Here is a 14,639-nt window from a genome sequence, read left to right as displayed (position 1 = left end):
ACTAGCCACAACTCCACCCCCCCCCACCCCGATTCCCACTGCTGGCAATCGTTAGCCAACATCCTTTGCAGGGAACCCTAAATGAAATGTGAGGAATCTGGCAGAGGACAAAAGGAACCCTTATCTACAGAAGACTTGAAGAATGATCCTTCCCCCTCAACAGTCTCCCTTTTTTGTTCCTCCTGACAGTATTTACATATTGCAAAACCCATTTTACCTACTCCTCTAGAATCCCGACTTTAAGCAACACTAAAAACATTTCTTTACAGGACTCTGAGCTCTGTTGTCTCAAAGGTGTCCATTACACCATCCCCTGTACATTCTTGACCCTCCTCCCCCTCCTGAGAGGACGAAACTGCAGATTGATGTCCCCCACAGCAGGTGTGGGAACGCATAATTACTGCCCTGGCCCGGCCCAAACTCACGGGGGAGAGGGCGATCATCTCGAGGATTAAACCGAGGGGCCACGCTACTCTCTCTCCCTCGTACTTATCATCCAACCAGGTATCCCCATCTCTCAGCCACACAGTAGGATCATCACCCCATCTCAACATAGTTCCTGATAGGCCCAGTGAGCTGCCTCTAAATTCAGTACTTTCATTAGCCAACAGGCCATCTGTATATTTGTATGTTCTAAGTTTGTAACCCTACTCTGAGCCATCAATATTGATTCGCTCAGCATAATACAGTGCTGACTAAGATCTTCCAATTCATTCTTAAGACTTGCTATTGTTTTATCCTGATGTCTTTCAATTGTTGCAAACAGCCAAAAAGCATATACACCTAGGATATTTAAAAGTGGACACCAGCCATCTATCCAATGGGAAAAGCAGCTGCAGCTTCTAAAGTAACCAAACACAACTAAAGCGACTTTCAGCAATCAGAATAAGGCAGACCCCCACAAGACACTCCGCTTTAAATACACTCAGTGACCTGGCCTCCATAGCAGCACGTCGCAACGAATTCCACGGATTCAGCGCCCTCTGGTCCTAGACTCCCCCACTATAGGAAACATCCTATTCACATCCACTCCATCTAGGCCTTTCAACATTTGATAAGTTTCAATGAGATCCCCCTAACCCCATTCTTCTAAATTTCAGCAAGTACAAGCCCAGAGCCATCAAATGCTCTTTATATCATAAGCCTTTCAATTCTGGAACCATTTTCGTAAAATGTCTTTGAACCTTCTCCAATGTCATCACATCCTTTCTCAGATAAGGGGCCCAAAATTGCTCAGAATAAGTGGGGCCTCACAAGTGTTTTATAAAGCCTCAGCATTACATCCTTGTTTTTATATTCTAGTCCTCTCAAAATGAATGGTAACATTGCATTTGCCATCCTCACCACTGACTTAACTTTTAGGGAATCCTGCGCAAGGATTTCCCAAGTCCTTTGCATCTCGGATTTTTGAATTTTCTCCTCATTTAGAAAATAATCTATGCTTTTATTCCTTTTACCAAAGTGCATGACCCTACAGTTCCCAACACTGAGTTATCTGGTTTCTTCCCATATTCCCAAGATATGCTAGTCAGTAGGTTAATAGACCACCTCTAAGTTATCCCCAGTGTTTAGGTAAGTGGAAATGTCGAGGAGGAGTAAATGGGAATGTGGGAAGAGTGAAATTGAAATTATTTAGGGTTAGTGTAAATGGATGCTTAATGGTTGGAGTAGATTAAGTGGTCTGAAAGACCTATTTTCTGCATTGTATGGTTGTGAACCTTTGAAATTCTCTGTTCCAGATATAAATGTATGCTGAATCATTGAAAATACCCGGGGCAGGGATAAATATTTTTGAATGCTAATGGATCAAAGACTAAGAGGCTAGTTGAGTCATGTCTTATTGATTAACCGTGAGCCTGTTGAATGCTGGAGCAGATTTACACACTAAATCTCCTCTTAAACTTCTTCAACACCTAATCTGGTTTTAAGTAGAAATTTCACTTTTGTCAGATTAAAATGCTTATTTTTATTCTTATTTATTATTTATATTTATTATGACTGAGAACAATGACATGTAATAAAATCATAAACAGCCATCTTTGACAGTCTTCTCCTTTGTTCATTTTAAAGTGGTGAAGCAGAAATGTTATCAAAGAGCAGTGAGGGGAAGAGTGGATCACCACAACATGCACTGGAGACTACCTTTACCAGGAAAGTGGGTGCATTTGTTAACAAACCAGCCAGTCAGGTATGACTCCAAATATAACAGGGACTGAACAATTGACTTTCAATGCTATTAGTAACAAGTTTCCTCTTGCTTTATTTCAAAGTTCAATGTAAATTTATTATCAGAGTAGATATATGTCTAAGATTCACTTTCTTGCGGGCATACTCGGTAAATCCAAGCATCATAATAGAATTAATGAAAGGGCCAGACAAACGGCCAATGTGCAAAAGACAACAAACTGCAAATACAAAAGAGAAAAAATAATAGCAATAATAATAATAATAAATATGGAGAACATGAAATGAAGAATCCTTGAAAGTGCATCCATAGTTTGTGGGGACAGTTCAGTGATGGGGCAAGTGAAGTTGAATGAAGTTATCCCCCACAGATTCAAGAGCATGATGGTGGAGGGGTAATAACTGTTCCTGAACCTGCTAATGTTTCCCCTGAGGTTCCTGTGCCACCTTCCTGATGGCAGCAACAAGACAGGCGCATGACCTGCGTAGTGGGGATCCCTGATGATGGATGCTGCTTTCCTGCAACAGCTCTCCATGTAGATGTGCTAATATTTATGTTAGATGTCCAACTTTTATGTGTTTTGAGCATTTTTAGTGGTCATTCCCTCTGTTTACCTAAATATGTGTCAATGTGGATGTTCACAAACAGTTAAAAACTGCAGGAAGTTTTACCTGTGCTGTTAAGACACCTTCCCTAGTCCTCTCCCAAACAATTTACTAAGAAGGAAAAAAAGTAATAATTTATGGACATTTCAGGAGCTTTATTGTTGATGCTGAAAGAGTTAACTAACCAATTTGTGTGTGTGTGTGTGTGTGTGTGTGTCTCAGTCAGTCAGTCAGTGGGTGCTGTCCTGAATCCAGGGTTGGCGGCTATGCACCTCCATCTTCTTCGATCTTGTGACAGCACTGAGTACAGCCTCTCCTCCAGTTTGTTCCCACTGGCCACCTTGGCACCGCCCCCGCCGAACTCGAGCCCGAGGCCGTGTCGGCCTCCAGCCACGGCCGCTTCTTCGAGCTCAGCTGTTCCTTAGGTGGAGGCCTTGGGCAGGTCCAGGCACACGGTGCAGCGCCCAAGTTCATCGTATCTCTTCTAACTAGGTGCATAGCATACGATTCGTAGATACGTGGTGAGGCTTTAATCTCTTCCATGGAAGATGGCCGTTGGCTCACAAGGAGCTCATCTGCCCTTTGTCAGGTCTTGTTTTTTTCAGTCCTGCTGGGTGTCCTCACACCCTCCTCCCAGACTAAGTCCGGTGGGCGAGCCGGCCCAGGTCGCCGACCATTCGACCACGACCCCCGGCCGAGCGCCGGGTGCCCACCCCCTGCCAAATCTCTCCAAGCGTCCGGCACCCAACCAAAAACTTTGGTCAAGCAGCCAGCAACCAAACATCACTAAAACTATATATGTATGTTCCCACCCTGATAAGGGTACCTATCTATGTTGTCCACACGATTACACTCTTGTAATCTTAAGATATCACTGTGTGTATTTTCATGGTCTTCTGCTGCTGTAGCCCATCCTCTTCAAGGTTTGACATATTGTAATATGTTCAGACATGCTCTTCTGCACACCACTGCTATAACACGTGGTTATTTGAATTACTGTCACCTTTCTGTCAACTTTCACCACTTCAGCCATTTCCTTAAACCCTTCTTATTAACAAGCTGTTTTCCCCCACAGAACTACATCTCGCTGGATGTTTTTTGAATTTCACATCATTCTCTGTAAACTCTATAGACTGTTGAGCATGAAAATCCACGAGAGCAGCAGTTTCTGAGAAACTCAGACCACCCCGTCTGGCACCAAAATCAATCCATGGTCAAAGTCACTCAGATTACATTCCTTCCCCATTCTGATGTTTGGTCTGAACCACAACTAAACTTCTTGACTATGAGGGATATAGATAGGGTAAATACCAACAGGCTTTTCCATTGAGGTTGGGTGAGACTAGAACTGGAAGTGTGGCTTAAGAGTGAAAGTCAAAATGTTTAAAGGCAACATAAGGGGGAACTTCACTCAGAGCATGGTGAGAATGTTGAATGCATGTTCAATTTCAACACTTAAGAGAAATTTGGTTAAGTACATGGAACAGAGGGGTATGGAGAGCTATGGTCTGGGTACAGGTTGATGGAAAAGTGCAGATTAATAGTTCAACATGGACTAGATTAGTTGAAAGGCATAGTTATGTGCTGTAGTGTCTGCATGCTGTTATGCTTTGAGTTGCTGTCACATAATTGGCTGATTAGATATTTGCAGGTGTACCTAAAAATATGGCCACTGAGTGAGTGTGTGTGTGTGTGTGTATATGTGTCTATGTGGGTGTGCGTGCAACTGCCCTTTCATTGGTAACTTCATGTCAACTTTGTAATGACACTTGATGGCAGTCACAGTCGAAAACTTTTGCCGATTCCTGAACATCCACTATGATCTAAGGAACCCTTCAGTGACTCTTAAACCAAAAAAAGAAAAACTAGCTTTATAACCATATCAGGTGTTTCAACAGCAGATTTAATTTAACTTTAGTTTTGTCATAGTCTTAAAATTGCTTATGAATTCAAAGTGACTGATCACAGTTTTGCTTGCACTGAGAAAATAGCAAGAGAAATGGAATGTTAAGCATTCTATGTAGCTTAACCAGTGTGCCATATTTTTGGAGAACTCCGTAATGTGTTTCAGTAATTGACTAAAGTGAATGATTATAGATTACATTTTTTTAATGTTTGTCTATTCTTATCATGATCAGATTTAGTCATATAACTTATGGTTTCCTGTTTTACACAGGTTACTGCTGTCAAAATGGATTTGCCGTTTGCTATGTTTGCATCAAAAATTATTGAATCTGAGGACACTGATGTTATGGTGAGTCTGGCAAGAAATATAAATCCTTCAGAAACTTGAAAGGTTTTAAAGCTGGTTTAAAACATCTTTTGCTGTATGGTCTTTTTAATATAAACCATCAGCTAAAAGATGAGAGTAGTTAACCTTTCTTATTGACGGGCCAAGCTATTGAACAAAGGCTTCATTTTCGCTTCTTGTGTTCATATATATTTCTCAGATCTCTGCTGACATGAACGTTCTTCATTTCTGTTGAACTAGGGAGCTGACTACCACTAGGATTTAAAATCTTCCCATATCTAGCGTAAGAGTAATCCTAGTTTTATCAAACCTATGAATAATCCAGTCTATCTCTTTTCTGTAATTTATTAAATGTTCTGAAATATGTATAAACTTTGAGTTCAAGCACTGCTTCTTCCTGCCTCCATCTCGAGCTGGAAATATTTCAGCCATGTCTTACCAGCATGTCACCCCAATTTCCAATTAAATGTACAGTTTTCTCCTGCTGTGTCTTTCCTCTTCGGAACTGATCCTAGAATCTGACAGTGGTGGGAACTGATCCTAGAATCTTATAATGGATGCCAAATTATGACTGTAATTCAATGTTTCATCGCTCAGTGATGCAATTCTAGTGTGCCATCTGACATTGGCTACCTGGCAGGTTCTTTTTGTTTATGTAACGGTTTGCCTGATTGCTGCTGTTTAGCAACCTATTACATCTGTATGGATGGCATCTTTCTACTTTAACACAGGTAAATCCCCCTGATTCCCCAGCCCAAGATTCGCCCCTGCATGCCAGTCTTCACTCAGACCAGTCCAGCGGTAGCAGTGGCCTCACACAGGATGAATTTGTTATGGTGGAACTTGTAAGTCTTTTATTTCTGGCACTTCGGGCTACTTGTTTAACCTAAAGTAACATTGTAGGCTTGTTGCTCAGTTGTTCATAAATCACCACCTTTCACTTGCATCGCAACTAAGAATGCAGATTATCTTAAGGGCATTGATAGAGTGAAATCCTATCGCATTCCAACATTGCCTGATCTAGTTTATTTTGAAGGGATCCCATTGGATGACACATATTAAGTGCATGTCGTCAAAGATATTAAAGATAATGCTGATATCAATAATTTTTGATTAAATATTTTGAGCATAAAAAACACAAAATACTCAAGCAACACACATCAAAGTTGCTGGTGAACGCAGCAGGCCAAGCAGCATCTGTAGGAAGAGGTGCAGTCGACGTTTCAGGCCGAGACCCTTCATCAGGACTAACTGAAGGAAGAGGAAAATACTCAATGTAGCCATCTTTCTGAACAGCTGAAAATCTTCTCTTCTTAGCACATCATGGTCCACTGTCTGGGTCAGTCTTTCAAATTGTCCTTAGGTTTAGCTCCTCTTCTTGGATCCTTCCTTTCTCAGGGATGAGGTCTTTGGAGCTTCTGTTGGTGTTTCTGTAGCACTGGGTTTTTATGGGATGGAGTTGTTAGCCCCATGCCCAACCTTCCCCCTTTTGCAGCCACGCTTAGGATCATCCATGGCGGAGTTCTTGGAAAAACCTCCTATCTGCAAATTATAATTCCAATTAATGTTCTAGAGCAAGTAATTGCTGGTTTTGAAAACCAACTTTACATGACCTCCATAATCTATAACTTGAAGTAATCTTCATGTTATAAAAAGACGAAAGAATGGTAAATTCAAAGAACGAATGACTGCAGAAAAATAAGTATGGCAAAAGCACAGTCAAAAGGATTTTTTTGGTAGTTGTACAAAGTTGACAAATAAACTTTGATCCAAAAATGCAAGTTCAAATCTCACCAGGTTGCTGACAATTTTAAATTTATCTATTTAAATGAACATGGATTTTTAAAAATATATTAGGTTCACTAATGTCATTCCTGGAAGGGCATTCTATATCCTCGCCCAGTGTGGTATGTCACTGTGACCCCAGACACACCAACATACCCAGAAATGGCTCAGCAAGCTTCTGACTTTGGAGTATGTAGGGATGGACAACAAGCATCACCAATGCCCAGAGACCCTGAACAAATAATTTCAAAATGGTAGCAGTTACACCATAATCAAGGAGTGGTTAGTGAGTTGTGCTTGAGTTAGCCTCTCCCCTTAATAGAAGAGAACTCTGAGGAGTGAAGAATCCAATTTTTTTTAAGATGGACAGAGACAAAAACAATAATGGTTTGCTTTCTTTTATGTTAAGTATAAAATGGCAGCCTCTGTATCTTCCTTTACTCATATATTCTGACCTCAGAATGCTGTCTGTGTGGAGTTTTTCCTGTTCTCCTTGTTACCACATGGTTTTCCTCCAGGTGCTTCAGTTTCTCCCTTATCCAATTGACATGGGTTGATCAGTTAGTTGGCCACTCTGTATTGCCCCTCGTCTGTAAGTGAGTGCTCGAATCTGAGGGAAGGTGAAAATGTGGTGAGAATTTTAAAAATGGGATTGATGTAGGATTAGTGTAAAAATGGGACATTGTATGGGCTCGATGGACCTATTTCTAAGCTGACTTGGAAGCAGGAAGGACTTAGGAAGAATTCTAGGCAGGATGTCTCATGGGACAGCAGTTTATGATAAAGTAGAAGTGGGAAAGGAAATGCTTAAGATAAAATATTTCAGACTGTTGGAGCCCAACAAGGTGAATTGGGACTTAGCCACGCTATGATCACACGATAATGAGAGTATTGAAATCAAGCTGCAAAGACCCATTAGTGCTTGGCAGGGTTTCGAATGATGGAGTTTTATTTATCACACGTTTTTTTGGCAGCAATACAGTGCCAGGCAAAATATTACTATTAATAAAAATAAATAGTGCAAAACAGAATTAGTGAGTTCAGTTCATAGACCATTCAGAAATCTGATGGTGGAGGGAAGAAGCTGTTCCTAAAACATTGAGTCTTAGGGCCCTCGCACCCAAGAAGAGAGGACGTCCCGCCTGGTGAGGGTCCCTAATGATGGTTGCTGCCTTCTTGAGGCACAGCCTTTTGAAGTTAGCTTTTGTGGTGGGGAGGCTTGTTCCCGTGATGGTGCTGGCTGAGTCTCCAACTCGTTAGCCTCTTGCTGTCCTGTGCATTGGAGCCTCCATTTCAGGTGGTGATGCGACCAGTCAGAATGCTCTTCACGCTATATCTGTAGAAATTTGCTAGCTTCATTAGTGACATAGTAAATCTCTCAAACTTCTAATAAAGCATAGCCACTGGAATGCTGCCTTCATGATTGCATCAGTATGTTGGGTCCAGGATGTTGACACCCAGGAACTTGGAGCGCTCAGAGAGGTAGGGGTTCAACATAATATTATAAATTGGGTTTTAGGTGTACACTTGGAATTAGGTGAAAATTCTGTCAGTGGCAGTACGGGCTTCAGGGAGAGTACATCTCTAGATTGAACCATTGAGTGAAGCCTAAGGACAATCTCTTGATAGAGATTGTCTTAAGAACAAATAACTATGATTGCTAATAGAAAAAAGACCTTAATTGCAAGAGTATGGAATATTAAAATGTCTATTTGAATAAATACAATGTAAGTGCTTATACTTAAACCCTGGCAGCCATTTCCCTGCATGCAAAAAAGCTCCCTGTGCCAGATCCAATATTGTAAACCAAATGAGAAGGTTCCAATGTCCATCCACAATTGGGACATCACTTCTGACAGCTTCTATCAAATTTGGAATTTCTGTGACTGAGTGCGTCCATTGAAACTTTCATAGTCGTACAGAAATACCAGTGTGTATCTTCCATATCAGCTGCTGTCCCCTGTGGAAACATTACTTTTAACCATATTCCACATTCTTAGATGTTGGGTTTTATCTGCTGTACTTTGACTATTTTACTGCCTTGTAGACTTCTTTGATGCTCAGAATTAAAACAGCTTCTGTTTTAAATTTGGATAATACTCTATAACTTGTCCCATATTCTAATCTCTTAGCATTTCTGTTCAAAGTAGTTTGCCTGAGCCTCTGATAATTTGGAATTAGTTCACTTTTGTTATTTTTGTTGTGTCTGCGTAAAAAAGAGCATGACACAAAATTTAAAAACTCAAATGGTACTGCCTGGCTTTTTTACTACTTTGAAATCAAAAAGATTCTTCAAATTGGTCAGGCAATTGAACTGCTGAAGGTGCTAAAATTAAATCTTGAACACTTCTGATAAAGTACAAGAGAAATAAGTTTTCTCATCCTGCAGTCTATAAGTTTGTAGACTCAAAAGTTGAATAATTTTACAAAGTAATTAATTCCTGAAGGATGACAAGCCGACGACTCCCATACAGAGAAATAATTATTTCTGGATAATGAAACAGGACACTATTCTCAGTTTTAACAAATTAGCATCAGTTTTTATACGAGTTGCTTTTCTTTTAAAGTCATATAGTACAAACATACTATTTTGAACATTGATCTGCTCTTCTGTCAAAGAGCATTTTATCACAACCACCCATGTTACCATGTTTGTCTATAGAATCTACTGTGTTTAACAGCTATTGATCAAATACATTTGCTACTTGCGCGTCAAGTTTTGTAGGCAAGTTGTATCTCTATCCTTATGCTTAACTTCCTTTCAAAATAAAATTTAATGTAACAAATTTTTCTTTATCTGCAATTTAGAAGCCTGCCTTCTCAAAGGATGATTTTCTACCCATGGATCTTGGCACCTTTTACAGGGAATTTCAGAACCCGCCTCAGTTGAGCAGTCTCTCCATAGATATCAGCGCACAGTCAATGGCTGAGGATCTGGTAAGAAGAGAGTTATGGAGTTGCATTAAAGCAACAACGTTTGAATACATGGTACACGTGCACTAATGGACATAAATCACAATACATTGAGTTTGGCTACTTGCTTTTTCGCTGCTGCTGTGATCACATTATAGTGCTCTGTGGGAGAGGAAGTAACAAATACCCATCTGTCAGCAGCCTGATATCATAACAGAAGGCCAAAGCAGTTCAAAAATGAAAGCACCATCATCAGTATTTTAATATGTTTGCCATTGCTTTTATATAAAATTCATGTGTCATGCTGCTAATAGTAGAAAGCATATACATTTACACTGTGTTTGCATGCTGCTCTTGTACGACATGCTGCTTTATTCTTCTGTTTTCAACTCTACTATATTGTGTTTAAAATAATTATTAATGCAATGGAATTTATTGTCAAATAAACCCACTGTCTGTTTTCCTCTTTCTCCGGCCCATCCCACAAATAAAATTAATGGGTCATAGTGAGGTACATTCCTTGAGACATCTAATTGGATGTAATATGACCAGTACATTCAAATGACAGTCCTGGAACTTGGCCTCAGAAAGGAGCATATGTCACACACCTGATGTACTGATCTGTTCCTTTCTGGATCTAAATGTAATATCCCTTCTGTACTGATGGTACAGCCACTTACATGGAAGGTGTCTCCATAAACCTAATAGAGTCAGTTTGATAGCTTCTGTGAAAGCTCATGCATTTTCAAATAATCTGAAAGGAAAATTAACCTCCTGGGCTTCTTACCTGAACATTGCCAAGAATAAAATCAACACACCTTTTTACCTTTCCACCATCAACCACATAATTTGATGTTAAATCCAAGTACACATGTAACGAGTGACTACCTCAGTGTGATATAGAATGGTCCTTGATGCTCAAGTAACTGCACCTGTTCGTAAGTCATTACTACCTCCTTAGAAACTGAAGAGCTTTACTTTAATCTTCTACTTTTGTATAAAATAATGTAGAGTATGTTTTAAATGAGACATTGAAAGATGTTAATGCTCAAAGGAATCTAGATATTCTGGTATACAAATCTGTAAGTTTACATGCAGGTATAGCACGCAATTAAGAAGACAAGCAACTTGTTGTTCATTATTAAGTAGGATTTGATTGCAAGAATAAAGATGTATTGTTTCAATTACGTAAGGCATGCTATTACGTACAGATCTGGCTCCCTACCTGAGAAAGGATGTGATAGAGGAAGTGCAGTGAATACCTGAATTGGAGGGGTTAGACAGACAGGGCCGATACTCCAATGATCTCATTAAAATGTATAAAATTCTTGTGCCTTAATGGGGTAGATTTGGAGTTGAAATTTCCTCTGCTGAAGTAATGACCCAAACCTAAAGTTCTGAGGGTTGGCCTTTCCGGTCACAGAAGAAACCATATTTCTTCACCCAGAGAATAATTAACCTTTTGAATTCTCCAAAGAAGGTAATGGAGGCTCAGACACCAAGTACATTCAAAGCTGAGCTCAGCAGATTTTTCTGTTAATGGATTTTAGGGATATGGTGTTTGTGAAAGAAATGATGCTGAGGTTAACAATCTCCTTGAATTGCATGAGGGTTCAAATGTACTGCTCCTGTTGTTCCTTATATTGTACATGAGCACTAATATGTTGGGGAAGAGAAATATAAACAATCTGCTGAAGGAACCTACAAAGAACTACTTTAAGCCTTCATTGGGATACTGTGATAATCATAACCTGATCCCATAGTCTATCCCACCCCATCCTCTGAAACTTCAGCCCAAGTTCAGTGTTCAGTTTGTGGGGAACATGGTCCCAAGCTTTACAAACTAACAGTTGAAGAAATGGAAGGTGTTGTGTTTTGTAGCTCCAAAACATAAAATTAATTGAAAGTAAAACAAGGAAGCCCAAAAGATGCGTGGAAACTCTGTTTTTACTTTTAGTGAGGTGTACACTAATGACATGGTGGTATGATGACATATGACATATGACATTCACATACTTTTACATATAACCCCAAATGCATTATGTAAACAACAAAGAATGCTTAATCAAACAATATATTATTCAAATGTTACTGAAATATTAAATACACTACACTCTTTTACACATTTGCATAGAATGCTTCTCAACTCAAATATGTAATATATTGGTCTCCTGTGTATGTGTGTGTGTAAATATATATATATAAAATTTACGCACACACTCAGTATATTGTACAATGTAACTTCAACAGGTAGGTAGTCATCTTGAGGTCATTTAAAACTTAGACACCACTGTTACGTTGTGTAACTCAAAAACATAAAACTAGTTGAAAGAAAAACAAGCCTGAGAGATGCGTGTAAACTTCACTTTTACTTTTAGCAAGGTGCACACTTATGACATGGTGGCATGATGACGTATGTTTACATTTAACACACAATGCATTATGTAAGAATGCTTAATCAAACAGTATGTTTACAATATTACTTAAACATTACTGAAATAATAAATACACAAGAGAAAGCACTTATGCCTGCAACATTTCCTTGAAAAGATGTTGTCCCCAATATGGGTCAGACAAATTAAATTCAAAATTGAAAGAAAGATGACAAATAATAAGCAGTACAGGGTTGAACAACTAGAAATAATTTAAACTTGTTGCCAAACCGTCTGGGGACTCCTGCATTTAACTGTGTATAGTATTCATTTAAATGATTAAAAATTTGTGCAGATACTGGCAGAATAAAAGGCATAGTGAATTATTTTCAGAAACAAAGGAAGCTGTTGAAGAATATTAACAAGATGGTGAAATAGCCAAAAGTAAATGGTAGATGGAAATGGGGTAGAATATTTTGTATAGATTATCCTGTGTTGGATGACTACAGAGATTCATGAGTTAAAAGCTTGAGATATAAAAAATCCATATTAAATAAGTAGAAATTGAAAGTCAAAGGTATAATTGTGAATCTATGTAGAACATTGGAGAAAATATCAGCATTTCGGGGTAGCATGAACAAGTGGTTGGAGGAAGAAGAACAAAGAAATATAATAATCAGCAGAAAAGTGGGATTGGATTTGGTTGAACAAAGGTTCTAACCAGCACATTTGGAGAACTTCTTGATCTTCAAAGGTGCCAAGAGTTTTGTAATCAACTCAAACCTGTCTCATTCTAAGTCATTAGCTTCGATGTCTTATGGCCTTATATTAACATACAATCCCAACAATTATATTCCCCCATTGCTCCTCTGGAATGTCAGTGTATATTGGGGGCTCATATTGAAGTACCGAGCACTTGATACAAAGTTGAATGTCCTATCAACTGAAGAATAAGAACAAATGTGAGGCTGCAAAATATTTCTAATATTTTTTAATTCATTTTATTTCTGCCTCAGGATTCCTTACCGGAAAAGCTGGCGATCTATGAGAAGAATATGGAAGAATTTGATGCGTTTGTAGACACCCTTCAGTAACCATTGACAATATCTTCCCCAGCTTTAGAAACAATACCTGCAACAAGCACCAATGTTTAAAATTGTTTTCCCTCTATAAATAAAATGTATATATTTTTAGAAGTACAGAACCCCCTTATTTCTATAGATGTCTATCTGCAATCTGTAAGTACATTTTCTAGTTGCACTTACTGATCTGCTATAATTGAAAAGTGAAAGTCTACCTTATTGTACACATGTGTAAATATCTTGTAAAGCCAAACAATATTTAATCAATGTATTTCTTTCTATTGAAGTAGGAAGTTTTGTGTGCTTCTTGCAACTCTGGTTGTATTCTAAGGATGGTTTATAATTTAAATTGCGGCATGTTTGTTTCAGACCCAATGATTTGTAGTTTGTCACTTCACTGTAGAGAAATAAAACACTGAACCATTTGAGCCAATGGCATCTTGATCAACTGGGTGATAAAACTGAAAATGCTTACTGTTCAGGACTTAAGATCTCACAGCCTTCATTACCTTTTCACATTCTGATGAAATATTATCATTTATCTTATAGAAATATGACAATATGCGTTTCACATATCGAATGTAAGTTGGAAGTTCCTAAAAATTGAGTCTCCAACTGGTAAATGGTATGTATGAATGACTCATGATTATGTGTGCCTAACAGAAAGCCACTTGACTTGGTAGCCGTATGATATCCTGATAGTTTAGGGAATCAAAGTCAAGGCAACCTTGGGAAAATGGTAGCCACAGAACAATTGTGGGATTTTAGATTCAAAAATGACTTGGACTGTATGACTGAGTGGATTTATGTATTCAACTCTTCTTTAGAAATTGGAACAATGTTCTGGCACAGTTGAGTTTATCCAACAGCTCCCAGAGATAAATGATAAAAACACAAAGAGAACAATAGGGAAAGGTCAAAAGTAAATGGCCTTGATCTATGAATACAAAGGGAATTAGTGGATTTAATGTTTCTCACCAGTCAGTCCTAACCTGCCATCACCCACTGAACTCCCTATTTTAGGTTAGTTTTACAAATGTTTTCACTGTGAATAAATGACAGAGTTCGGAGACTTGCTACTTCACACTCCACTCCTGTCTGTGTGATGTTTGCACGTTTTCTCTGTGTCCAAGTAGAATTCCACTGGATGTTCTGGTTTCCTCCCACATTCCAAAGAATCTGTGGAATTGATGGGAACGTGGAAGAGTAAAATGAAATAAGCTGATTTTGGTGCGTTATGGTCTCAATAGATAGTGGGCCCCAGTGCCTCTTCTGTTTACTATATGACGCTGTTTTAAAACCTTTTTGATTTAAATTGTTAGCCCACAAGCATTAGGAGGTTAATATCCCAGTGGAAAATGAATTGCTGACTGTATCCTTGGTACTTTTAAATTCTATATTATATCTATAATCTCCTCTATTCTGGAGAACTCTGCACAACCTCTT

The 14,639-nt window shown here is 38.9% G+C and overlaps 1 protein-coding gene across 6 annotated transcripts in view; it reads left to right on the top strand.

Annotated features, from left to right (window-relative positions):
• atg13 (ATG13 autophagy related 13 homolog (S. cerevisiae)) overlaps positions 1-13,625 on the top strand; it is a 132,122-nt gene extending 118,497 nt beyond the window's left edge. For all 6 annotated transcript variants that reach the window (XM_063062192.1, XM_063062196.1, XM_063062195.1 and 3 more), the window contains 5 exons: positions 2,071-2,188; positions 4,967-5,044; positions 5,773-5,886; positions 9,635-9,763; positions 13,128-13,625. In XM_063062192.1, coding sequence (XP_062918262.1) covers positions 2,071-2,188; positions 4,967-5,044; positions 5,773-5,886; positions 9,635-9,763; positions 13,128-13,205 — 517 coding nt within the window. In that variant the 3' untranslated portion in view covers positions 13,206-13,625. The remainder of the gene's footprint in view (positions 1-2,070; positions 2,189-4,966; positions 5,045-5,772; positions 5,887-9,634; positions 9,764-13,127) is intronic.
• The last annotated feature ends 1,014 nt before the right edge of the window (positions 13,626-14,639 follow it).

The sequence above is a fragment of the Mobula hypostoma genome, chromosome 11, assembly GCF_963921235.1.
Source record: "Mobula hypostoma chromosome 11, sMobHyp1.1, whole genome shotgun sequence".
Lineage (NCBI taxonomy): Eukaryota > Metazoa > Chordata > Chondrichthyes > Myliobatiformes > Myliobatidae > Mobula > Mobula hypostoma.
Note: the sequence above shows the minus strand (reverse complement) of the source record. Positions and strands in the feature narration are given on the sequence as shown.